The sequence below is a fragment of the Mus musculus genome, chromosome 7 (assembly GCF_000001635.26).
Source record: "Mus musculus strain C57BL/6J chromosome 7, GRCm38.p6 C57BL/6J".
In the NCBI taxonomy this organism is placed as follows: domain Eukaryota; kingdom Metazoa; phylum Chordata; class Mammalia; order Rodentia; family Muridae; genus Mus; species Mus musculus.
In genome coordinates, this window is record NC_000073.6 from 35,242,250 (window position 1) to 35,268,039 (window position 25,790).

Sequence of the window (25,790 nt, forward strand, 5' to 3'; positions counted from 1 at the left end):
GCTTGGACAGTGAATGCTGGAGGACCAGGAGCTCTGGGTCAGCCTGGGATAAGTAGTCCCGGAGCTTGGGCAGTGAATGCTGGAGGACCAGGAGCTCTGAGTCAGCCTGGGCTAAGTTTAAGACCAAAATGGAACACTTGAGATTCTACCTTCAAAAAGCAATACAAATAAAATGAATAGTAACACAAATATATATACTATTTATTCCCCCGCCTCAACCTATTTGGAGTTATTTTGTTGAGTTTGAGAAACAGGGTTTCTCTGTGCATCCCAGGCTGATCTGAAACTCTCTGTTTTGCACCAGGCTCCCAGGCTGGGATTACAGGTGTGTCCCACTGTGCCAAGCCTTTTGACACAAAAACATTACTCATTTTGATGAAATTCTATTTTTTTAAAATTGTTCATTGTTAAGTGCTCTTAACCACTGAGCCATCTCTCCAGCTCCACATTTCCTGTGCTTTGTTGTCAAACTCCTGAACTCACTGCAAACTCAAAATATCAAAGATTCTCTCAAAAGCTTCCTTCATATTTTTAAATTTTTAGCTCATAAGTTTAGGTCTTTGGTACATTTTATTTTGTACAGTGGTTCCTTGGGGTGCAGGAGGAAGTGGTCTCGGACCTCCCACAATGAAGAAAACCAAAACTGGTCCCCTGCATAAACCTCGATCAAATTTGCATATAATTAACATATATGCCTATATTCTTTAAATCATCTCTAGATTGAATATAATGCCTGAGAGACTGCAAATGGTTGTTAGACTATTGTTTAGGAGACAAGAGAACAAGGTCTGTGTGTGTCCAATATAGATAGAAATTTATTTAGCTTAGTTTTTAAAATATGTGGTATGATTATAACTATATCTAGATAGACAGATAGATGAATGAGAGAGAGAGAATGAATGTGTGTGTGTGTGTGTGTGTGTTTGTGTGTGTGTTTACAGGGTCTCACTGTGTAGCCCTCACTGGTCTAGAACTTACTATGTAGGCCAGGCTGGCCTTAAACACACAGAGATCTGCCTGACTCTGCCTCCTGAATGTAGGATTGAAGATATTCCCCACTATGCCAACGATGTTTTTGTTTGTTTTTTTTTTGTTTGTTTTTTATATTTCAATCCAGGTTGGTTGAAGCCTGCAGATATGGAAGGACAACCACATGTGGGTCCAGTTTCGTTTGTCTGCATGTAAATATCAGACTTTCCTACTGCCATGTGTGGGAAAGATTGTCCCTTTTTCATTTAGTGGTTGGGACACAAAACCATCAGCCCACTTAAGCCATGGCTTATTGACAGGTCTGCTGGTCTGTCCCACTGAGGTATCCATCTGTCCTGGTGCCATTTATCATGCTAATTATTATGAATTTAGTTGAGCTTGAACTTCAGGAAGTGTGTGCCCATCAATTACATTATTGAGAATATTACTCCAGTTCCAGGGGGTCTGATGTCTTCTTCTGGCCTGCACTGGTTCCTGCAGGCACAGTTATGAATAACTAAAAATAGTTAAAGCAAGGAAACAATGAAAAATTTTTAAAAATTGAATTTCATCAAAATGTGTAACTTTGTTTGTGTGTCAACAGTAACAGTTCAGAATACTCAAAGACCCTATGGGTTCCTTATGGACTTGGAGATCATTTGTGTGTGTGTGTGTGTGTGTGTGTGTGTGTGTGTGTGTGTGGCAGGAAGCTATTGACATTTCCATAAGGATTATATTTAATACACACTCTGGAAGCTGGGATTACAGATGTGTATCACCATAGGTGGCCACGTTTTAAGAAATGGAATATAAGTAGCCTCTGTTTAGTCACCGTGTTTATCTTAAATATATAATAACTGGTTACAGTGGAGATGCCCACAATCCAGCACTTGGGAGGTACTGGGAGGAAGATCATGAGTTTGAGGCCAGCCTAGACCACATGGTAAGACCCTGTCTCAAACAATCAAACAAGAATATATAATAATATATCCTACAAAAATTAAGTGTCTAATAAAACATTGTAAATAACATCCATGTATCATATGATATTTATCATATAATATACATATACAATTACAATAGCCTTATTGGATATTTAATTACTCTAGTGATATATTATGATACATAATATGATTTATGCTATATTAGAATATAACCTATCATATTTAATATATAATATGTATCACAATATATTATGTGTAATATATTATTCTATGATTGTTTTATTACAGTGTTATAAAATAATGACATTATTATATCACAGTCTTTTCATATTCTTCTTAAACATATTTGTTCATATACTCCTGTCGTCCATTACTCTGTCACCTACCTCATCTTGTCGTTTTGTTTAAATGACAGCAGTAATGCAACAGGAAAGTCAAACATAGACAATGACAGAATTTTGATAAGCCAGGGCATTTTCCCAGCTCTCTGTTACAGCAGTAACATCTTCAGCACACATTAGAATGTATTTACTATGGTTCTTAGTCTGCAATGTCTGCCCTGTGCCGTGCTCTGTAGCACACACCTACAAACCTAACAAAGCAGGAGACCTGCAGCTGGAGGCTAGCCTGGGGGGGGGGGGGGGCGACGGGACACAGCAAGATCCTGTCACAAAGCAGAAATGCTTAGTACGTGGGGTCTGAACCATTGTTTCACAGACCTAGAGGCCACGGACATTCAGAACAGAAGGCAGTATTAAAGGTTAGACGTCAAGGTGGAGCTCCTCTCACCTGGCACAGCCTCTGAGTGAGGGACAGTTGTGTGCCACTAGAATGGATGTCCTCAGATGACTGTTGTGGAAGGGGAGAAACCCATCTGGGGCCTCGGGAGGGCGTGGCTGCTTAGCTGTGAGCTGGTGCTTGCCCTGCAAGGCTGGCTGTCTGCTGTGCCATTGACGGGTCAGGCTTCTCCAGCAAAAACTCAAGCACTCGTGGTACAGATCAGATCCACCTGGCCATCCCCAGATTGACAGATGGAAGAGAGGACTGAGCGCCATATTCCCGGGCGGCTCCTAAGTGCAGATGTCAGACAGAGCAGGCACAGGAACAGGTTTTTGCCTTTTAATTCTATGTGAGCCACAAGTGGTGGCTCATACCTTTTTATCCTGGCACTCACCCGAGGCAGAGAGGCAGAGAGGCAGAGAGGCAGAGAGGCAGAGAGGCAGAGAGGCAGAGAGGCAGAGAGGCAGAGAGGCAGAGAGGCAGAGAGGCAGAGAGGCAGAGAGGCAGAGAGGCAGAGAGGCAGAGAGGCAGAGAGGCAGAGAGGCAGAGAGGCAGAGAGGCAGAGAGGCAGAGAGGCAGAGAGGCAGAGAGGCAGAGAGGCAGAGAGGCAGAGAGGCAGAGAGGCAGAGAGGCAGAGAGGCAGAGAGGCAGAGAGGCAGAGAGGCGCAGAGGCAGAGGCAGAGGCAGAGGCAGAGGCAGAGGCAGAGGCAGAGGCAGAGGCAGAGGCAGAGGCAGAGGCAGAGGCAGAGGCAGAGGCAGAGGCAGAGGCAGAGGCAGAGGCAGAGGCAGAGGCAGCTGGGTCTCTTGAGCTCTAGGCCAGCCTGGTCTAAAGAGCAAGTTCAAGAATAGCCAGAGCTGCACAGAGAAACCCTATCTTGAAAAAAACAAACAAAACAAAACCCCTTTATTTATTTATTGTCGACTAGTGGGTAGGAGCTTGCTACAACTTGTGTGTGGCCATCCAAGTACAACATTTAGGAGTCGGTTTTTTCTTCCTACTGTGTGGGACCTGGGAATCAAGCCCCAGTTGGCAGGCTTGGTGGGAGGGGCCTTTCCCTAATAAACCATCTGAAAGGCCCTCTTCTTACCTATGTCTCGGATTACAGGCATGCAACCCCAAGTCCGGATTTCATATTTGGGGTGGGTAGCCACTTCTGCTATCTCAAGTACTAGCAAGTGTGATACACATTTTGAGTCTGCCAAAGCTTGGTCGCTTTTACCTTTGAAGCCGAGAGGATCCATTTCTTGTTGTTGCTAATAGCAACATCCGTCACCCAGTCCTCGTGGCCCTGAACAAGAAATAATTTAACAAAGACCTCGGAGAAATGCTTTATAAAAGTGAGAGAAACCAAGAGCCAGCAAGCCTGTGTTGCTTACCTGAAGCCCACGCTCGGTCCCATCAACACCTAAGGCAGAATGCAAGCCGCAAGGACGGGTCACAGCATCTATTATGAGGGTGCTGTGTATGTTTTTAAAATCGTATGCAAGGCTCAGCAGACTGGGAGGAAAGAAAAGACCATGTTCCTATCTGGTCTTATGTCTTTGCTTGCACCCACTGCTTGGGGTTGGGTTGCAGAGTTTAGCAAAAGGCTAGAGAGGAGACAGAGCTGGTAAAGCGCTCACCACCACAAGCCTGGAGACCTGAAACCTAGGTAAAAGTGGAAGGAGGTAAACCCACCCCTCAGAGACGCCCTCTGACCTCCACACCTGCGCTGTGCCCCGTTCGTCGTCACTCATGCGACATTTGCACAGAGTGATGAAACTAGGAATGAAAAGATAGCTTTTCAAATAGCTTTTCATTCTGTATAAAGGTGGCGGGGGAGGAGGGGGAGGTGAAGGGAAGAGACCAGAGCAATCTGACAGGAGGCAGAGGGGTGGGAAGCCCAGTGGGGTTAGCATTCAGCACGAAGCTGTTTGTTTGCTCTCATGAAATCTCCGTGGTAGAACTCAGCTTAGAAAGACTAGCCTTGGCTGTGTGGGGGTGGGGTGGGATGAACATGTGCCACTCAAGAAGACATAGATGACAGAGGGTCCCTGAGGACTCGGAGGCTTAAGTCATGGGTGTAGACACTCACAGCCAAAGGCAACAAAGAGACTGGACCAGGCATACAGGGCTCCAGCCCTAGATGCCTGCCATGTTGGCTAACACCCAGCTAACTACAGACAGCCTTGGGTGCAGGCCTCCTCTGTTGGTGGCAGAAGCCCTGAGGCTGGGCAAGTCCTCACGCCAGCGTCAGACTCTGCTGTTTGTGGACTCCTGCCTAGCTCTGGGCTTGCCTGCTTCACCTACACACACTAGATAGTGCCTTTCCCTGAGGTCCTTGCTTGTCCACTGAGATCTCAGATAAGCGCTTCCTCTAGGGAGCCCACTGCTCTCCCCTTGTGGGTCAGTCCCTAAGCCACCTGTCACACCTCTCTCTCTCTCTCTGTCATCACTGCTGGTGGCTAATTTACTGATGTCTTTGTCCTTCCCCACAGAAGTGTCAGTACCCTTAGAACTAGGCAGTGAGGCCTTGGCCTTGGTCTCAGATGCCATAACACCTGGAGTGGCAGGACCACACCCAAAAATCTCAGCACTAGGGGGGTGGGAGGTGCTGAAACAGGAAGATCACAAGTTTGAGGCTAACACGGGCTACATAACAAGATCCTAACCACCTCCCACCCCAAGCCCCATGCACCTGCACACTCCCCCCACACACACACACACACACCACACCACCACCACCACCACCACCACACAAAGTTAGATTTATTATGTTGTGCAGATACTTATACCTTCAATGCCAACTTCCGGTAGCCACCTCCTACATCCCAAATAGCCACAGTTTTGTCAAATCCACCAGAAATGAGAAAAGAGCCTGAAAAACAAAGGGGGAGTGGCTGCAGAATCCTCCCTTCCTCCACCAAGTGCTCCCTCCCCTCTGTGGTAAGGCTGACGGTGACATCTGTGAGGCACTGCCATGGCTTGTGCCGAAGACACTAGGAAACCTTCCTGGTGTGGCTCAAGGATGCCCTGTAACTTTTAGTTTTTCAAAGTCTACTTTTAATGATGGTTCTTAAATGCTTTAACCTCTCTTTTAGCCCACCACCCACCAGAGGTAGTGGGAAAGAAAGGTTACGGGGGAAGTGGACCTATTTAGAAAGGTTCTTTAGAGCAACTCCTGTCTGTGTTGTCTGGAAATCAGCAGTTTGGTTCACGGCTCAGCAGCGGCAGCTCAATCCACTCACAAACACTTCACAGACACACAAGCAGTCCAGTTTGCTAGAGTCAGGATAGCAAACAGGAATCAACAGCAGTGGCACCACCTAGTAGAGACAGCCAGGCCTCAGCAGGAGAAGCCAAGAGCAATGATAGAAGTTCTCTCGGCTATGCCACTCTCAGTGACGTGAAGACCAGTGAAGACCAACAAGCACTGCACAGTTAGCTCTATAAGCAAGCCAAGCTCAGCCTCCGTCACTGTCATCGAGCCCTTGCTATACTCCAAACATCACATGCCTCCACAGGTCTTGTCTCAGCACGTGAGTGTCTCAGATAACATCACTCTGCCAATCAGCCCGAGTCCAATGAAGAAGCAAGAAATTGTAGCACACCACCAGAAGGGTTTTTTTTGTTTGTTTGTTTTTTGTTTTTGTTTTATTTTTGGCGCATTTTTCTCTAGTGAGTTCCGACAAATGCAGCTCAGCTATGCAATGTAAGGTGGACCAATAAATACATACGTGTTGTTAGCAAGGCATCCTTCCTCACGTGTCCTTTCACGTGCTTGCTTTCACAAAGCATCCTTTCTCCTGTGTCTGCTTCCATGAAACGCTCCTTCATGAGTCTGCCTTAGTCTTTCTCCTGTGACCACTTCAGGAAAACACTCCTTCTTGTGTTTGCCCCAGCAAAACACCATCCACCACAACTGGCTTTCCAAAGAACCTTAAGTTTCCACTTCACAGCCCAGTCAGCTAGAACCCTTCCTTTGTTACTCTGGGTAATTATATCCCATCTCTGTTGATGTGTTATAACCATAGTTATGACATCAACAGAGCAGTCCCACACGGCTCGTAGAAGCAGTGCGGGGTCAAGTTCCTGCCAGTCTGCGCTCACATTAGACATGATGCTGAATGCTTATAATTCCAGTACTTAGGGGATGGAGGCAGCAGGATCATAAGACTAAGGCCAACCAGGGCTACAGAGCAGGTTTTGTTTTGTTTTGTTAATCATTACACTTGTGTGTGTGTGTGTGTGTATGTGTGTGTGTGTGTGTGTGTGTGTGTGTATACATCCGTGCACTCATGACAAAGGACAATTTTTGAGAATCCATTCTTTCTTCCACCATATGGGTCCACTAGGGATTGAACTCAGGTCATCAGACTTGGCCTCCTTACCCACTGAGCCCTCTCAATATAGAAACAACCCAAACCCAAGGAGAAAACAAAACAACAACAACAACAAAGCAGGCAGACAAACAAAAATCTAGAGAGCTAGGGAGGTGGCTCCGTGTTTGAAACATTTGCCTCGGATCCCCAGATACCTACATAAGTGCTGGACTCATGGGTCAGCCCACTTGATATTCCAGCCCCAGAAGATAAAGACAGGAGATTCCCCCAGAAGAAGCTGGCTAGCAAGACTAATGTGATCTGTGAGCTCTGGGTTTGATTGAGAGACCCTGTGTGTGGAGGATGGTTCCTGACATCGAGCTGAGGCATACACAGGTGTGTGCGCCCACATGTCACCACACAAAAAATGGAAGGGCAGTCTCATTAATCTAGACCCTGGACATCTCTCAACACTGGATCACCAAACCAGGCAGGATACACCAGCTGATATGAGAACCCCCCCCCCCAACACACATACAGTAGAGGATGGCCAGGTCTATGTTCATTCAGAGATGATGCACCTAACCCTCAAGAGACTGGAGGCCCCAGGGAGTTTAGAGGTCAGGTGGGGTGGGAGGTGGGGACATCCTCGTGGAGACAGGTGGGTGGGGAGGAGGTGTGGCTTGTGGAACAGTCGTAGGGTGAGTGGGGGGGAGAATAAAATATGGAGTGTAAAAAATATAAAGAAAGAAAGAGAGAGAGAGAAGGAGGAGGAGGAGGAGGAGGAAAAATGAAAATGAAAAAAAAAGAAAGAAAAATGGAATGAGAACAACAAACAAATAAACAAACACCAGAGTCTCTAGGCACAACATTTTCACCAATACATCAATACACTCTTTCTATGTAAAGGCATCCTACCTAACTTCAGTTGTTGAGTACCAGTGTGGAACTTAGCCAATGTGACTGTCTCTCAGGCCCCAGTGGATCTCACGTGTGAGCTGTACTTTCTCCATGAAGCAGAGCGCAGTGCTCCTGCCCTTAGAGGCAATGCAACAGCCAGCACGGCACCGCTCTGCTTGTTTATCAGCTTATTCACTTATTTATTTACTTTTGGCTCTTTAAAGATTTATTCATTTTTATTTTTGTGAGTGCATTGTAGCTGTCTTCAGACACACCAGAAGAGGGCATCGGATCCCATTACAGATGGTTGTGAGCCACCATGTGGTTGCTGGGAATTGAACTCAGGACCTCTGGAAGAGCAGTCAGTGCTCTTAACCACTGAGCCATCTCCCCAGCCCTTTGTTTAACTGTTTAAACAGTTAAAAAAAAAATCAACAGCAGTGCATGAGTGTGTTTGCTGCTCTTGCAGAGGACCTGGGTTTGGTTCTCAGCACCCATGTAAGGCAGCTCACAACTGCCTGTAACTCCAACTCCAGAGGATCTGATAGGCACCTCCATAGGCACCGTGAACACATGTGTACACAGACACACACACAGACACACACACACACACACAGACACACACAGAGTGATACTAGGTATACCACCAAAGAGGGTGTTTTGCTTGTGGAAGCAAGGTTGTGGATCACAAAAGTTCCACTTGCCCCTCCCTCTGTATGCACCAACATGTACTAAAGTTGGAGCAATGAAAAGAAGATTAGCACGGCCCCTGCTAATAAACAAACAAGCAAACAAACACATATAAATAATAGAGCATGCTTTCTGGAGCAGGACAGGTGTTCAGAAAGCCCTTAACAGTTCTTAAGATAGGACATTGATCATGTGTGTAATGGCTGGGGAGCCCTGTGCTCTCACACATATACAAGCCAAACACACTTTTCAGTAGAATCGGGGTGTGTGTGTGTGTGTGTGTATGTGTGTGTGTGTATGTGTGTGTGTGTATGTGTGTGTGTATGTGTGTGTGTATGTGTGTGTGTATGTGTGTGTATGTGTGTGTGTATGTGTGTGTGTGTATGTGTGTGTGTGTGTATGTGTGTGTGTGTGTGTATGTGTGTGTATGTGTGTGTGTATGTGTGTATGTGTGTATGTGTGTGTGTATGTGTGTGTGTGTATGTGTGTGTGTATGTGTGTGTGTATGTGTGTGTGTGTATGTGTGTGTGTGTATGTGTGTGTGTGTGTATGTGTGTGTATGTGTGTGTGTATGTGTGTGTGTGTGTGTATGTGTGTGTGTGTATGTGTGTGTGTGTATGTGTGTGTGTGTGTGTGTGTGTATGTGTGTGTGTGTGGTATGTGCATGCATATGTTTGGAATGTCATATGGAGGAGAAGCAGAAGGGCGTGGCTTTGCTAAAGGAGGAAAGCTGGCTCAGGTGTGCAAGACCTTGGCAGGAAGGGGTGTTTTAAGCATCCTTCGGGAGATCCTGTACGGTATTCAGGATGAAAGCTTCACAGAACTGCAGACACTGGAAAGTATTTCCTTTAAGGGGGTGGGCTCTTGTTATGTGTGTGCACATGGCGGAGCTTATTAAGATACAGCATCTTGCAGCCCCCTTCAAAGATTCAAATTCTGTCGGTCTTGTGTGAGACTAAGAAAACTGCAAAATGGTTTAAAGACCACACTTTGAGAAATACCATTTTAAGACAACCTGAATAAATATTTTACACACACTCAAAAAAAAAAAAAATTCAAAGTTTCTTTTCTGGTTTCTTTTGTGGTCGACCTGGAAGGGGGTGGGTGGCACGAGAAGATGGGAGGGGGCGTCACCTTCCCGCCAGAATCATGGAGAGTCATCTCTTGTCTGCACCCAGGAAAGTCCACACAGATTCTGCCTTCCAGCATCTGTGCGGCAAATAACGGTGAATGTGGCTTCGCAGTGGGACACATTTGTGATCCCAACACTCAGGATGCAACACATAAAAGAAGGGGGAGGGGAAGGGAAGGGGTCCTTGTGCATGCTTGTCACTCACTGTCTCTGGCAATGCAGCAGGAACTCACACAGCCCTCGTGGCCCTTCATCAGAGTCACGCAGGCTCCGCGGTTTCGAAACTCCCCCGTGTGGACATTCCAGATTTTTATGTTTTTATCCCAGGAGCTGGTACATAAGAAGTGGCCAGTGGAGGTGAAACAGCAGTCTGAGATGGCATTGTAATGCGCCCTGAAACACAGGTGGGGTGCATGCTAACATGCCATTCCAGGGAGACCCCAGAACCCTCCTGATAGGACTCTGGATGGAGAGGGGATGCCACTTCCCATGTGGGCGTGGCTATCATTCCTCTCATCACGATGTACCATGGTCCAGCTGGGGCTTTCCAGACTGAGCCTCACTCAGCCTCACTCTCTCCAGGCCGGGCTGGAACAACAGTCAGTCATGTTTAAAAAGGAAGGAAGGAAGGAAGGAAGGAAGGGGATGGGAGGGGAGAGGGGAGGGGAGGGGAGGGGAGGGGAGGAAAAAATTGAAAAGGGAAAAGGAATGCCAACCAAGATTTCTACAGTCAGCTGATATGAAACAGGGCATCATCAGATGACAATTCTTTCTACAAGATCTCACTGCATAGCCCAGGCTGTCCTGGGACTAACTGTGTAGACCAGGCTGGTGCCTCTGACTCCCAGGTACTGAGATTACTGGTGTGTACCACCACACCTGGCCAGATGAAAATTCTTAAGAATTTATTGCTCTCAGGACTGGAGAGACAGCTCAGCGGTTAAGAGCAGGGACTGTTCTTCCAGAGGACCCAGATTCGTTTCCTAGCACCCAAGTGGCAGCTCACACCTGTCTGTCACTCCAGTTCCAGAGCTTCTGACACCTCACACACACATACATGCAAGCAAAACACCCATGTCCATAAAATAAAAATGAATTATATATATACACATACCTATACATACACACCTAGTATATATAATTATATTATATATGTGTGCATATTATTGCTCTCAAAAAGAGTGGTGGGCCAGCAAGATACTGTGGACAGACTAGCATACATGTGCTGCAAACACACAACTCTCTCTCTCTCTCTCTCTCTCTCTCTCTCTCTTCCCCTCCCTCCATCTTTTTAAAAAATATTTATTTATTTATTTATTTTAATGATTATTAGTACACTGTAGCTGTCTTCAGACACACCAGAAGGGGCCATCAGACCCCATTACAGATGGTTGTGAGCCCCCATGTGGTTGCTGGGAATTGAACTCAGGACCTCTGGAAGAGCAGTCAGTGCTCTTAACCGCTGAGCCATCTCTCCAGTCCCCTCCTTTCCTCCCTCTCAAGAATGCAAGATAGATAAATAATGGTAAAAAAAAAAAAAGTTTGTTTTAAAGAACAGCTGAAGAGTCTTTTCTAAGTAGACAGGAAAGATGAACACAGGAAACTTGAAACAGCAGACAGGAAGCCAGACGTGGACCAGAGATACACACACACAAGATTTCCCTGCTCTTCAGTTGATGCGTGGCGGCTGCTCACAACTGTCTGTCACTCCAGTTCTACGGGACACAACAACCTTTGTCGCCCCTACAGGCACTGCACACATAGAGTTCACCAACATGCGTGCAGGCCAAGCATCCACACACATAAAATAATAAGAAATTAAGAAAAAAAATTAAAAGGAGAAAAAGCTAACCATAAACCTAGCACCACCATCTGGCCCACCATTTCCACTCTTGGTCATTTAACCAGAAGAATTTAAAAAATGGAAACTCAGACAGATGCATAAAAATAAAGCAAGTGTCCTTCAACAGACCAATAAATAAAACATGCTATATATGTATATCAATATATGTATATACGTATCCATATGTATCTGTATGTATCTATATGTGTCTATATGTAATGGAGTATTACGCAGTTATGAAAAGAAATGAAGTTCTGTTATATGCTACAACAGGGTTGATTCTTGAAAATCATTTCAAATGGAAAAAGGCAGTCACTTGAGGACAAGTGTGATTTCATTTATAGAAATATCTAAACTAGGCAAATTCACAGAGGCAGAAACTGGAATAAGGGCTCCCAGGGGCTTCCGGGAGCGGGAAGCCGTTGCTTAATGGATATTATTTCCCTTTGGTGTGGTGAAACATTTTGGAAATAGATAGGGAAGGTTGCAAAATACCATGAATGTGATTAATCCAGTGAACTGTGCACTGAAAAGTAATGGTCAAATTTTATGTTGCATGCATTTCATCATAAATAATGAAAATGTCATCTTGCCCAAACTACTTGCTTTGTTTTTACTTTTTATTATTTCGTGCTGCGTGTATTATTTATTTTGCATGTGTGTTTATGTGCGGGAGTGCGTGTGTAATACAATGAATGTGGCCGATCAGAGTTCAACTTGGAGGAGTTGGTCGTCTCCTTTTACCATGTGGGGCCTGGGGATTAAATGCAAGGGGACGGAAACTGAATGTCTATGAACCCAGAGATACTTCTACTGCGCCTTATCTTCTCTTGTACCTTTAAAACTTGACGCTGTGCCTTGTTTCACATTCTCATAAATCTATATGTTAAAAAATATAGAAAAATAAAGCCATCTGGTCTCACCAAAAATCCCTATGAATGTAACCACTTCAACAGTACGCAATGAAGCATGTTCTCTTACATGACCCCAGAGGTCACGCCCCAGGAAGCCAGTTTGTGTGCTCAGATTCTGAGAGCCTCCCCTGTTCATTTGCTTGCTAAGAGCTATGTTTCCTGGCACACTTTTCAACTGATATAAACTACTGCTGTCACCGCAGAGCTGGGTCAGGGCTTCCACCCATGGCCTGTGTTCAGCAGCCTCTGATACCTCGTCCTTCAGTGCCTGCACAGAGCGGATCCTACCTCAGAGTCCCCCTAAGCATCACTCCACGTGATACAGCACACTCTAGGGACTGTCTTCCCGCAACCCTGTCCAGACTGTCACTCTGCTCATTTCAAAAGGAGAGAAACCCGAGGTCCCTGCACACAAGCAGCTGACCCAGGAAGGAGGAACTGAGCAGGACAGTCGAGGTGACGGGTGTGTGCACAGTCTGTGGCCTCGACACCAGCACCTGCTGCAGAGGACTCACCTGTGACACAGTGGCCCCCAGCAAGAGTCACGTGGATCCAGAGAGCTTTCCGTTTACAGCCGTTTATTTTAAGACGAGAGTCTCACTATATAACCTAAGCCAGCCTTCAGCATTCAGTCCTCTGCCTCCCTGTCTCCAGTGTGGGCATTTCAAAGTGCACCACCATGCCTGACTGAACTTTATATTATTATTATTGTTGTTGTTGTTGTTGTTGTTGCTGCTGCTGCTGCTGCTGTTTTAGACAGGGGTCTCCCTATGAAGCCCTAGCTGTCCCAGAGCTTACTCTGTAGACCAGGCTGAACTCCCGCACTCACAGCGATGCCCCTGCTTCTGTGACCTAAGCACTGAGATCAAAAGTCCTGAACTTCATATTTTTATGGAGGATCTGGGTGTGTTTGCTGCTAAGAGTTCACATTGAAATGAATGAATACATCTGGGACTGGAGAGATGACCCTTCCGAAGGTCCTGAGTTCAAATCCCAGCAACCACATGGTGGCTCACGACCATCTGTAATGAGATCTGGTGTGTCTGAAAACAGCTACAGTGTATTTATATTTAAAAGAAAGAAAGAAAGAAAAAAAGAGAAGAATGCATCTGAGACCTGGCCCAGCCTATAAGCTACACTGGTGGCTTCTCTCTGGCTTCCTGGGACACCCTAGAGACACCTCCACTGGGACACTGGCTTCTATGTGGAATCCAGGAGGGAAGAAAGAGAGACACCTTTCCCACATCCTGCTGCAGGATGCTGCTGCCCATAACAAACCCCACTGCCCACCCCACTCAGGACCCTTCTCACTTGGGAATGGTAAACAGCGTGGTTCGGGATGTGATGTCCCAGATCTTGATACACCTGTCCATGGAGACAGAAGCCACCTTCTGGCTGTCAGGGTCAAAGCAGCATGAAGTGATGGACCTTTGGTGATGATCTACACACAAGCAAAGTGACTACGAGTGACCTCAAGGGAAAGTCTCAGGGGGACCCTACCACCCCATGATGCAATGGGGACAATCCCAGTTTTCCCAGGGGATGGTCTACCCACATGTGCATTTCCTGCTTGTCTGCTATGAGCCAGGCTTTCAGCCCAGCTGCCTGGTCATACACAACCTCACGGCTCCCAGTTTAATGGGAGAGATATCCCCCAGGCATGCTGTGGCCTGTGTCATGCCAAAAGCCACAAGAGGAGTTCACAGTAGTTCCTAGCTGGAAGGAAGCTCTAAGTCATCAAGGATGCATTCCTGGAGATGAGATACAGTGTGAAAAAGGAGGGTAATGTAGCTAGGGCTTGGGAATATGAAGAATAGGAGAATAGGACATGATCCATTGATAGGAAGGTGCAAAATGCTGAGAAAAGACATATGGGAAACACACACATACTAGTTCAGAAAGGTCATCTAGCAATGCACTATTAATAATACCTCTGAGCTGAATGCATGGCTCAGTGGGAGAGCCCCTGCCTAGAATCCCCAGTGAGGGGCTGAGGGTGTGGCTCAGCAGTAGAGCCCCTGTCTAGAATTCCCCAGTGAGGGGCTGGGAGTGTGCCTCAGTGGTAGAGCCCCTGCCTAGAATCCCCCAGTGAGGGGATAGGGGCGTGGCTCAGTGGTAGAGCCCCTGCCTAGAATCCCCCAGTGAGGGGCTGAGGGTGTGGCTCTGTGGTAGAGCCCCTGCCTAGAATCCCCCAGTGAGGGGCTGAGGGTGTGGCTCAGTGGTAGAGCCCCTGTCTAGAATCCCTCAGTGAGGGGCTGAGGGTGTGGCTCAATGGTAGAGCCCCTGTCTAGAATCCCCCAGTGAGGGGCTGAGGGTGTGGCTCAGTGGTAGAGCCCCTGCCTAGAATCCCCCAGTGAGGGGCTGAGGGTGTGGCTCAGTGGTAGAGCCCCTGTCTAGAATCCCTCAGTGAGGGGGCTTTAAGGGGATCCCTCAGATCCCTTCCAACAGACTGAGCCTAAATGCCCCCTTATTAAATGTGGCCAGACCTAGAGCTCACTTCTGACAGCTAGAGTATGGCAGAAGGGACAGTGTGGCACCACATTAGGAAAGCAGTCACTGAAGCTGGAGAGAGAGAGAGATCATTTTGAACTCCTCATCTTCCTGCCTCCATTGTCCACGAGTTGCAATTCCTGACATGCAGTAGCCCGTAGGGCTCATGATGTGGCCCTGACCCTGACAAGTCTCACCATATAAACCAACTGAAGGTCCCTGTTGATCAAGTCAGGTATTGCTGCCGGGTGTGGGGAGCTTGGCAACCTCACCTTTCATATGGATCACGGTGGTGATGTTTTCTGGATCCATTAGGTAGATCCCGCGATCCACATCCAAGGCTGACAGCACGAACTTCCCGTTGGGAGAGAATTTACAGCACACTACGAAGGTATCGTGCCTGACTTTCCACTGGAACGAGACAGGGCCCAAAGAGGACAGCGAACCTGCTCAGTGGACTCCAACTTTAAAGAGCTCCCTCAGGTCCTTTCCAATAGACTCAGCCTAGCTGTCCCCTTATTAAATGTGGCCAGACCCAGAGCTCACTTCTGACAGTTAGAGTATGGCAGAAGAGACGGCGTGGCAGAAATCAGTCACTGAAGCTGGGTGTGGCAGAGCACATTTATAATCCCAGCACTTGGGAGGCTAAGGCAGGAGGATGGCAAGTTCAAAGCCAACCTGGGCTACAAGTGAAAGCCTACCTCAAAAGAGAACAGGAGGGAGAAAAATCGAGGGGAAGAAAAGGGAAGGGCAGGGAGGGAGAAATGGAGGGAAGGGGGAAGGAGAGGACGGAGGGAGGAAAAAGAAAGAGAGGGAGAAAGAGAGAGAGGGAGGGAGAGAGAACAGAGCACTGTAGAGCTATGATATGAAGTAGTTCAGTGATATAGGGTGTGTTTAGCATCTTGGAGCCCTGGGTTAAATACCCAGCATCCGAGAGAGAGAGAGAGAGAGAGAGAGAGAGAGAGAGAGAGAGAGAGAGAGAGAGAGAGAGAGAGAGAATAAAACAAAAGAATAAGTTAGGCATGGTGGTGTATGCCTGTGATCCCAGCACACGGCAGCCTGAGGCAGGAGGATTCTGAATTCAAAGTCAACCCAAATCTCAGAGAGATCCTGAATCTCAAAGAGGGAGAGAGGTTAACTATAGCTTGTTCTTTGTCCTTTCTTGGAACATATGCTCCACAGGCGTTAACTGTCATCCTAAAGACACACACACAGTTCCTTGTGACCCAGGGGACCCACAAGGATATGAGCAGAGGCCTCCTGCCAACAACTGCGGGAGTGAGCCATCTTGGAAGGAGATCCTTCCGGCCCTGTGGGGGGCCTCGGCACAACTGCAGCTCCAAATGACATTGTCATCCACCGTGACTTAAGAAAGAACTGGAGCCGGAACCACCCGAAATAAAACATTGGCTGTTTAAGGCAACCAAGGTTTGGAGCCATTTGTCAAGCAGCTCTTAGTCACTAAGCCATCCTTGATGCTGGCCACAGTCACTGGTGACTTGTGCAACAGAAATAAATAAAAAAGGACTTTTTAAAAGCGGCAGCGGGGGTGGGGGTGGGGTGGGGGCTTGGAATAGAAATGCTAGCCAGAGACAGCAGCGGGGAAATTACAACAGGAAAAAAAATTTGGAAAAAGATGTTCCAAGTCAGGAATAATCCACGGAAGTGTCATCTGTTACCTACCACACTGGCTAATTCTTGTAAGTTTATGATACCTGGCATGTGAGTCATGTGAAGATGGGAGGCATTGCCTCCTGCTTGAATGCCAAGGCTGTGAAGTGGCACAGCTTCCTGGAAAGAGTTAAGCTTTGTATCCTCACACTGCTTACCTTAGCAATGAAATCTAGCTATATACCCTGAAGAGATATCAAAACCCAGGCGTAAGTGTGTGTGTGTGTGTGTGTGTGTGTGTGTGTGTGTGTGTGTGTATGCAGAGCTAGGGAAGTGGCTCGGTAGATAAGGCATGTGCCATGAAACGTGAGAGCTGGAGTCCGAATGGCCTAGAATCCACGTAAAAGGCAGCAATCCCAGCACTCCCATGGGGAGATGGGAGGTAGGGACAGGGCATCCCCAGAAGCTTGAGAGCAGATAACTTGGTATATTCAGAAAGAGAGAGAGAGAGAGAGAGAGAGAGAGAGAGAGATAGAGAGAGAGAGAGAGAGATCAACCCTGTGTCAAACGTGATAGAATGTAAGGACAGACATCCAAGGTTTTCCCCTGACTGCAGGAGAATAGCTTGACTGAGCGCGCGCGCGCACACACACACACACACACACACACACACACACACACACACACACGCTGTGATTGTTTTCCCTGCTTGTATGTATATGGACTGTGTGCATGCAGTACCCGTGGATGCCAGAAGAGGGAGTCAGATCTCCTGGAAATGGAGCTTGTGAGGCACTGTGTGGGTCCTGGGGACCAAATCTGGATCCTCTGCAAAAGCAACAAGTGCTCTAAGTTGCAGAGCCATCTCTTCAGAGGATCTCACTGTGTAGCCCAGGTTAGTCTTAAAAATGGGTTCCTCCTGTTTTAGCCTTCCCAGTACTGAGATTATAGGTGTGTACACCATTGCACCAACTTAGAAAGGTGTGTGCTCATTTGTGTGTGTGTATGTGTGCTCATTTTTGTTACTGTTGTTTTGTTTTAGGAGATAGGGCCTCACTCTGTAGACCAGGCTGTCCTCCAACTCACAGAGATCCCCCTGCCTCTGCCTCCTGAGTGCTGGGATTAACTGTGTGCACCACCACAACCCTGCTAGAAAGGCTGTTTTTAAGGAAAGAAGGGGAGAGGGAAGGGATAAGGATTGGTTAAGAGAAAGTAGCAAAGATGTTAGGTGGGGGTAGCAAGGGTTGGGACAGGAGGTGCCAGAGGGCCCCTGAGCTAAGGAACTGCAGAAGGAAGAAACCCCAGTACTGTTGGGACACAGAGACAAGAGACTGGGAAAGGCTTTGGCTCATCGGCTTCATAGCCTTCGCTCTATGGCCTCAGCCCACTTCCTGCCTCATCAAGTCCCAAGTCCAAGTGGCTCTCTGGGGAACCCGGGGTGCCTGGCCAACTTGCTCTCCGCCTCTCCCTGTGGTTCTGAGAGCAGCCCCTGGCCCGCCAGGAGTGGAAGCCTCTCGTGCCCACCACCTACTTTCCACCGATATGTTCTCCCTGCAGGTGAGAATGTGCTCTTCCTGGAAGACCTGGGGCTTCTATCATTGTCCCCAACCCCAGGTCCAGCCCAAAGCCACCAAAGCCACCAAGGCTGTCATGGTCTTGTCCCCTGACACCCTCCCGGGGCAGGGCATACGTACCAGAAGCTGACCTGTCTCAACGTCCCAAGCCCTCACCGTTTTATCATAGGATGACGCCACTATCCTGCAAAAGAGTCAAACACACATTGCATCTTAACCATCGTCGCTAGGGCCTGCGGTTCCTACGAGGAGTCTTTCTCCTTTTGATAACTTAGAACCAAGATCGATCCTTCTGTCAGACACTCTGGGATAGTCTTCTATATTTAAGGTTATAAAATTTGATTTCAGGGGCTAAAGAGATGGCTCAGTGGTTAAGAGCACTTGTTACTCTTCCCGAGGACCCTGGTTCAGTTCCCACCACCCACATGGAGGCTCACAACATCTATAACTCCAACACTCCCTTCTGGCCTCCACAGGCAGTGCACACATGTACTTCCCTTACAAACATGCAGGCTGGTACATATACAAACACTGGCACACATAAAATATAAACAAGCAAAACAAAAACATAAACTCTTTTCTATATAGACACATAGATAATGTGTTTGGTTTTGGTTTTTTGAAACAGGGTTTCTCTCTGTTCTGGACTCACTCTGTAGACCAGGCTGGTCTCAAACTCACAGAGACCTACCTGCCTCTGCCTCCCAAGTGCTGGGATTAAAGGCATGCACCACCATGCCCAGGTAACAAGTAAAATATTTAAAAGAAAAGAAAAGATAGATAAATGGATAGAAAGATAGATAGATAGATAGATAGATAGATAGATAGATAGATAGATAGATAGATAGATAGATAGATGGAAGGATAGATGGAAGGATAGATGGAAGGATAGATGGAAGGATAGATGGAAGGATAGATGGAAGGATAGATGGAAGGATAGATGGAAGGATAGATGGATGGATCACATTCCTGTTCAGCCTGCTGTGTTCTGAAATGTTCTCTTATATTCAGATGTGTGCATGAATGTCCTGCTGTGTTTTGGAGACCTAGTCTCCAGCTGGTAGGGAGGCTGAGGGGGCTTGCTGGGGGTCTGTCTATTCATGCTTAAACCAATGATGGACTCACACTTGGATGGCATTGTTGATCGGTGGTGGAAACTCTCATGGGATGGGTTACGTTCAGGGAGTAACCTCTGGGGTCATGTCTTTGATGGTCAGATCTTGTCCCTGGAGTATTCCTGTGTCTCTGCTTCCAGGCTGCCTCGAAGCGAGCACCCTTACCACCCTGCACCCTCCTGCTGTGACACCATGCTCTGCTATGGCTCAGAGGTTGTGTGACCTGTAGAATCATCAGCCAGGACAAGTCTTTCTTCCCTGAAGTTGTTTGTCTCAGGATTTGTCCCAGTGACAAAAATGCTAACTCATGTAGCATATGGCAAAAAAATGTCCATATATATATTTATATATATATATATGTGTGTGTGTATATGTATACGTATACACACACACACAGTCCCCATGATGCCTGAACACCACACTTGTCTTTAACTTGTATTGTTCTTTGGGAGTCTCTGCTCAGTGTCAAGGAATCCATTTTAAAAGTTACTTTTATCATTTTAAATTATGTGTACGTGTGTATCTGTGTATAGGTATGTGTATGTGAGTTCAGTCCCTCGGAGATGGAGTTACAGGAGGATGTGAGACACCTCTGATAGGTGCTGGGGATTGAACTTAGGTCTTAACTGCTGAGCCATCTCTCCAGTGAACTTTTTTTGGGGGGTGGGGTGGTATGTCAGCTTGACACAGCCATAGTTAACTGAAAGGAGGGAACGAACCTTAGTTGAGAAAATGCTTCCATAAGGAGGTTCTGAGTTCTATAAGAAAGCAGGCTGAGCAAGCTATGGGCAGCAAGCCAGTAAGCAGCACCCCTCCATGGCCTCTGCATCAGCTCCTGCCTCCAGGTCCCTGCCCTGCTTGAGCTCCTGCCTTTGGTGATGAACAGTGGTGTGGAAGTGTAAGTCAAATAAACCCTTTCCTCCCCAACTTGTTTTTGGTCGTGGTCGTTTCCTCTCCCGGCAATAGTGAGCTGAGATCAGGTGCAGCTGCCATACCACGGGCTTTGTGTGACCATTTTTGTGAGGAAAATTCAAGCGGTTTCTTGTCACGTATGTCATCTCAGCCCCTGGAGGAGCTGAGACTGCTGCAAGCTGGAGGCTGCAAGCTGGGCTGCTTTATGAGTTTCAGACTGGGTTGCTCTATAGATTGAGTCTCAGTCTCAAACTAGAGTCAGAGGAGGGAGTGGGGAGAAGGAGGGTAGGAAGGAGAGCCAGGGGGAGGAGGAGAAAGAAGAAGAAGAAGAAGAAGAAGAAGAAGAAGAAGAAGAAGAAGAAGAAGAAGAAGAAGAAGAAGAAGAAGAAGAAGAAGAAGAAGAAGAAGAAGAAGAAAGAGGAGGAGGAGAGGAGGAGGAGGAAGGAAAGAAGAAAAGAAAATTCAGACTATGCTCTTAACTACAGTAAACATTCTATTTTAAGCAATTTAAATGTTCAGAATGCTGTTACATCGTTAGACTCCTTGATTCTCAAAGTGCATGGAAACACTGAGGCCTAAACAGGGGAATGTGGTTGTATATTTTCTTAAACAAGCAAACAAAAGCCTGTGTACAGGCTTGCCTGCTGACTCTGACTTTCCCCAACCCGTGTTACACAGACCAGACACCACCTTCTCACCTTCTGTTGTCAGCCGTGATGCTGCACTCTAAAACAGGAGCTTTGGGTCGTGGCTCAAAGTCCCAAATCACAGTTCCATCTTCAGCATCCTCCAATCAATGGGAGAGAGGAGAGACAGTGGTCAAGGCTTCTGTATGGAAGTCATGAATGCTGCTCAGCAGTAGTTCCTAGCTTGCCTACAGCAAAGTTCCGGGCTTTCCAATATCCCCAAACAGGAGGGACACTGCATCTTCCACAGCCAGGAAATCCCCCTCACAGTGGCCCAGGCACAGATGGGTCCTGGGCACACTGGGAGGGGACTCGTGATTGTTTGTTCATTTTGTACTGGCCAAAGAGGTTTCTTTCGATCTGTCAATAGCCCTCAAGAACTTCTTCTAATTCCATGCCCTTTGACCCCGTGATTGCACTCTGAGGGGTGCCTCTGGCAGAAATATGTGGTTAAAGCCTTATATAAGTATATGGGCCAGTGAAATAGCTCGGTGGGTAATGGCACTCGCCATCAAGCCTAATGACCTGGGTTCAGTCCCTGGGACCTACGTGGTGGGAAGACGAGAACCCACTCCAGAAAGTTGTCCTCTGACTTCCACATACACACAGTGCAATTTTTTTTTAAACATAATTGAAGACAAGACCCAGGTCCGTTTCTAGCACCCGCATGGCAGATAACAACCGTCTGTGACTCCGATTCCATGGAGATCTGACTTCCTCTTCTGGCCTCTGCGGCCACCAGGCATTCATGCACACGGTGCACACATGAACATGCAAGCAAAACACACATGCACTCAAGTTCCCTACGGCGACAGGGACAGTCAAGAACTGGATAATAAGGTGCTGGGGGCAAAGTCCAAAGGAAGCCAGGTGTTCCCCAACCTTCTCTTGGAGAGCTTGGGGCTCACCATTTACAGCAATAGCCTACACCAATCCACGTAAAGTGTTGTCTACCAGAAAGGTGTACCAGAGCCCAGGACCTGGAAGCTTAAAAAAGCAAGACCAATTCCATGGACACTCTGCCTGGCCCACACTTGAATTCCAGGAAGGCAGTTTGCACAGGCTGTAAAGGTGTGATTATCTGCCTTTATTACATGGGGGACAATCTCCAAAGATGGTAAAGGGCTACTCACCAGACTGGTTCCCAGACTGAAGCCATACCAGTGGCCTTTATGGTAGCCCCAGGCCTGTTGTGAATGCTAAGTTCCACACACCCAGTTCCCAACGCCTGTCCCCTGGGGCATATAGTCACATTCAGGAAATCCCAGGAGGCCCTTTTCCAAGCTCAGTGGAAGATAAGGGCAGCTGGGAGTTCCCCAAATGGAATTCAACAGGGCAGGGCACCCTCGGGCTGGTGTCCTGGGCTCAGGAAGAAGGATTGATGCTGACCACTAGGATCCAGTCTCTCTAGCTTGGCACAGTGCCTCTAGAGCAGTGTTTCTCAACCTGTGGGTCGGGAGCCCTGGGAGGGGGGGTGTCCTAACAACCCTTTCATGGGGGCCACCCTAAGATCATTGGAAAACACAACTCATAACGGTAGCAAAATTACAGTTATGGAGTAGCAATGGGTCACCACAACATGAGGAACAGTGGTAAAGGGTCTTAAGCATTAGGAAGCTTGAGAACCACTGCTTTAGCGGAAAACAACGCCCCCCCAAACCTCCCAACCCCACCTCCACACCCCCCTCCCCACCTGCCCCCCCCACCCCACCCCACCCCCCCACCCCCATGCTTGAGACTGTAAGCTACACAACCTCCAAGTCTGGGCAGAGAATGAAGCGATTGCAAATTCAATAGTGCCCCCATGTGGCCAAAATGAGGAACAGCAACCAAGGACAGAGGCTCGGAGCAGGTTTTCGAGCTTGGCCTTTGGAAAAGCCAATGCCTGAAAAGTCAGTTTGAAGGGTTTTGATTAGGTTTGTAGGAAGTTTTTAATTTTGCTCTCTTTTCCTATTGAGTTTGGTGCCTAGAAGGGCCTTGCGTGTATTAGACGGGTCTTCTGCCCTGAGTTATAGCCCCAACAGAGGGAGTACTAGGGAGATTTTGAAGGAGGCAGAAGGAAAAATCAGGGGAGTGTGACAATGGGTTGGAGGTGAAATTTATGATTCAGTATTTCTGTATGGTTCCAATTCTTTAAGTGTACAGTATACGTGTGTGTGTGTGTGTGTGTGTGTGTGTGTGTGTGTGTGTGTGTGTGTAACAGAAAAACAAAACAAGCAAAAACAAACAAACAAACAAACAAGCAGACACAGCCTTTCAGCCCAGACATGCACAAGTTCCATGAATACTTCTGTTGGGTCAACAGATGAACAGCACACAGTGACAATTACCTGTCCCCTTGCTCGGGAACCCCCGGTGACTACTGAGGGCTGGAAAAGGCCTTATGGATCCCAGAGAAAGTGAGTCCCCGCCCCCTTGCCCCCCCCCCTACTCCCGCAGTGAGATCCTAGCCTCTGGGTGCACAGGTGTCCACAGGGCAGCAGCAGAAGGAAGTATGGAGATCCAGGGGGGGTTGGAGGTGGGCGAGGCAAAGCTTGGAGCAGCCCCACCACACAGCTGGTCCTCTGGGACCTCAAGAGGTGGATAAACCACCCAGAGTCACACAGCCATTGGGTCTCCAATACAAGGTCTGAGCTGACCTGGGATAGTCCCAAACCCTCTGACCTAATCGGTCTGTGCCTTGGCACCAACATATGACAAGATCCTCCTCTGAGGTCATTTGTAGGGTCAGGGGCTCTACACTGTCCAAGTACCCATGCCAGGACCTGAAGCACCCTTGACAATCTTCCACCCTGCCGCTTCTCAACCCAAACCAGAAGGCAGCAGAAAGCCTCAGAACTGAGTATCCTCTCCATGTGGCCCCAGGCCGTGGTCATCTTCAGCCAAGTCCTTGCTGGCCAACATCACCCTCCATTCCTGCTCCCTCCTCTCTGTCAGCCCTGCCATAGACACCTGTCAGGGGCTGCTGGACACAAACACCAAATCCTACAAGCAGAGAGGAGGCAGCCTGGCCTGAATACCACACCCTGTTCCTGGTTTCTCTGCCACTACATAGTCAGGCACTGACCTGCTCCATCTCTCTGGGGCAGAACTCAGACCTGGCCCCCATTTGTCCTCTGTGAATGCCCAAGGCCTGGATATCACCGAAGTGGCAGGAATTCACGTCATGCCTAAGTTCAGTAAGAATTTTATATGGCGTCTAAAAAGCAGGACACTGGAGAGGTGGCTCAGTGGTTAAGAGCATTTTCTGCTCTTCCAGGGGTCCTGACTTCAATTCCCAGCACCCACATTAGGCAGGCCCGCAACTGTCTGCAACTCCAGTTGCAGATGACCCAATGCCCTCCCTGGCCTCCAAGAGCCTATATGGACATAGCGCACACGAGCACACACACACACAAATAAAAATAAAATGAAAACAGGATTGACAAAAATAGTTTAACAGAACTGTACGATACAAGATCAGTATATAAAAACGGAGTTTTCCAGATGCAAAGGAGACCCAGAGAATTAACAGTCTGCCCAAGGGTGTGATGGCACAGGTCTGTAATTCCTGTTTGTGGAAGGCTGAGGCAGGAGGATTGTGAGTTCAAAGCCAACCTTGCCTCAAAAATAAAAAATATGAAAAATTAAGATTGGGACTGGAGAGACAGCTCAGCAGCTAAAAGCACCAGCTGCTCTTCCAGAGGACCTAGGTTCAATTTCCAGCACCCACAAGATGGCTCACAACCATCTCTAACTCCAGTTCCAGGAAGAAGTCTACTGCCGCCTTGTGGCCTCTGTAGGAACTGCACACATGCGGTATGCAGGCAAAATCCCATACGCATAAATAAATATATCGGAAATAAAATTTTAACCAAAAAAATAATAATAATAACATAGCTCAGTGACTCCCAAGTAGAGACCAGGAACAACCAGGACCCCCTCCCCAAAGCTGGGTGCTGTCAGCATTGTGGTCTTAAGCCCGAGCCCCCAATGTGTCCAGAGCCACAGGCTAGCTAGCTGTTCCGAGGCTTTTTCTGAGGACTCAACACTGGGGTGGGCTCCTTTATCTTGTACTTGCCCAGAAGCCTTGGCAAACCCCAGAAAATAAGAACTCGGTGCTGGACAGTTCTCCAGCAGAAGAGGCTAACGGTACTCGGCATCTGAGTGCTAGCAGACCGTCGTCTGGCTACCTACCCACAGCTTCACGGAGCAGTCGTAGGAGCTACTGAGGAACCTTGTGTCATTCATACAAAAGTGGCAGGAACTCACGATGTGGTCATGCCCGATCAGAATCTTATACGGGATCTAAACAAAAGGACGGATACAACAACCAGTTTAGCAGTGTCGCTGGGCGCAAGGACATCGTGCAAAAATCAAGCAGTGTTTAAAAACATGTGACATGAAAAAAAAAATTAAGGAAAGCATCCCAGCACAAAAACGATGGGTAGGAGGGAGTTGTATGCCTTGGAAATGAAACACTGTTGAAAGAAATTGAAGACATGCATAAAAAGACCAGCATCCTATAATCACAGATGGGTGGATGGAATCGTGCTGAAACAGCAGACAGAGGTCCTCAGAGACCCACTAGGGCAACACTACCTCATCAAATTCCATGGTAATGAAATCATTGTAGAAAGTGACAAGCTGATCTTTTTCTATGTGCTTTTGGTTTGTTTTTTTGTTTGTTTGTTTTTTGTTTGGTTGGTTGGTTTGGGGTTTTTTGTTTGTTTGTTTTTTGAGATAGTTTTCTACAAAGCCCTGGCCATCCTGGAACATACCATGTAGACCAGGCTGGCCTGGAATTCACAGAGCTCTGCCCGCCACTGCCTCCTGAGTGCTGGGATTAAAGGCGTGTGGCACCTCACCCAGTCTATTTACATGTGCTTTTAAGTTTTATTTGTTGGGGGTGGGGGTGCCGTGGCTGTGTCAGTGCACTGGGCAGCCAG

The 25,790-nt window shown here is 47.5% G+C and overlaps 2 protein-coding genes across 3 annotated transcripts in view; both read right to left on the reverse strand.

The window, feature by feature from the left end:
• Wdr88 (WD repeat domain 88) overlaps nucleotides 1–25,790 on the reverse strand; it is a 39,324-nt gene that overhangs the window by 6,017 nt on the left and 7,517 nt on the right. Inside the window, exons 2-9 of the mRNA NM_001370886.1 lie at nucleotides 25,039–25,149; nucleotides 20,875–20,963; nucleotides 18,270–18,333; nucleotides 15,237–15,375; nucleotides 13,786–13,915; nucleotides 9,923–10,110; nucleotides 5,469–5,551; nucleotides 3,914–3,982 (exon numbers count right to left, since the gene is read on the reverse strand). Of these exons, the coding sequence (NP_001357815.1) occupies nucleotides 3,914–3,982; nucleotides 5,469–5,551; nucleotides 9,923–10,110; nucleotides 13,786–13,915; nucleotides 15,237–15,375; nucleotides 18,270–18,333; nucleotides 20,875–20,963; nucleotides 25,039–25,149 (873 nt within the window). The remainder of the gene's footprint in view (nucleotides 1–3,913; nucleotides 3,983–5,468; nucleotides 5,552–9,922; nucleotides 10,111–13,785; nucleotides 13,916–15,236; nucleotides 15,376–18,269; nucleotides 18,334–20,874; nucleotides 20,964–25,038; nucleotides 25,150–25,790) is intronic.
• Nucleotides 1–25,790, reverse strand: part of Gpatch1 (G patch domain containing 1) — a 79,837-nt gene that overhangs the window by 3,338 nt on the left and 50,709 nt on the right. For both annotated transcript variants that reach the window (XM_030242934.1, XM_030242935.1), the window contains exons 2-10: nucleotides 25,039–25,149; nucleotides 20,875–20,963; nucleotides 18,270–18,333; nucleotides 15,237–15,375; nucleotides 13,786–13,915; nucleotides 9,923–10,110; nucleotides 5,469–5,551; nucleotides 3,914–3,982; nucleotides 2,703–2,983 (exon numbers count right to left, since the gene is read on the reverse strand). In XM_030242934.1, the coding sequence (XP_030098794.1) occupies nucleotides 2,703–2,983; nucleotides 3,914–3,982; nucleotides 5,469–5,551; nucleotides 9,923–10,110; nucleotides 13,786–13,915; nucleotides 15,237–15,375; nucleotides 18,270–18,333; nucleotides 20,875–20,963; nucleotides 25,039–25,149 (1,154 nt within the window). The remainder of the gene's footprint in view (nucleotides 1–2,702; nucleotides 2,984–3,913; nucleotides 3,983–5,468; nucleotides 5,552–9,922; nucleotides 10,111–13,785; nucleotides 13,916–15,236; nucleotides 15,376–18,269; nucleotides 18,334–20,874; nucleotides 20,964–25,038; nucleotides 25,150–25,790) is intronic.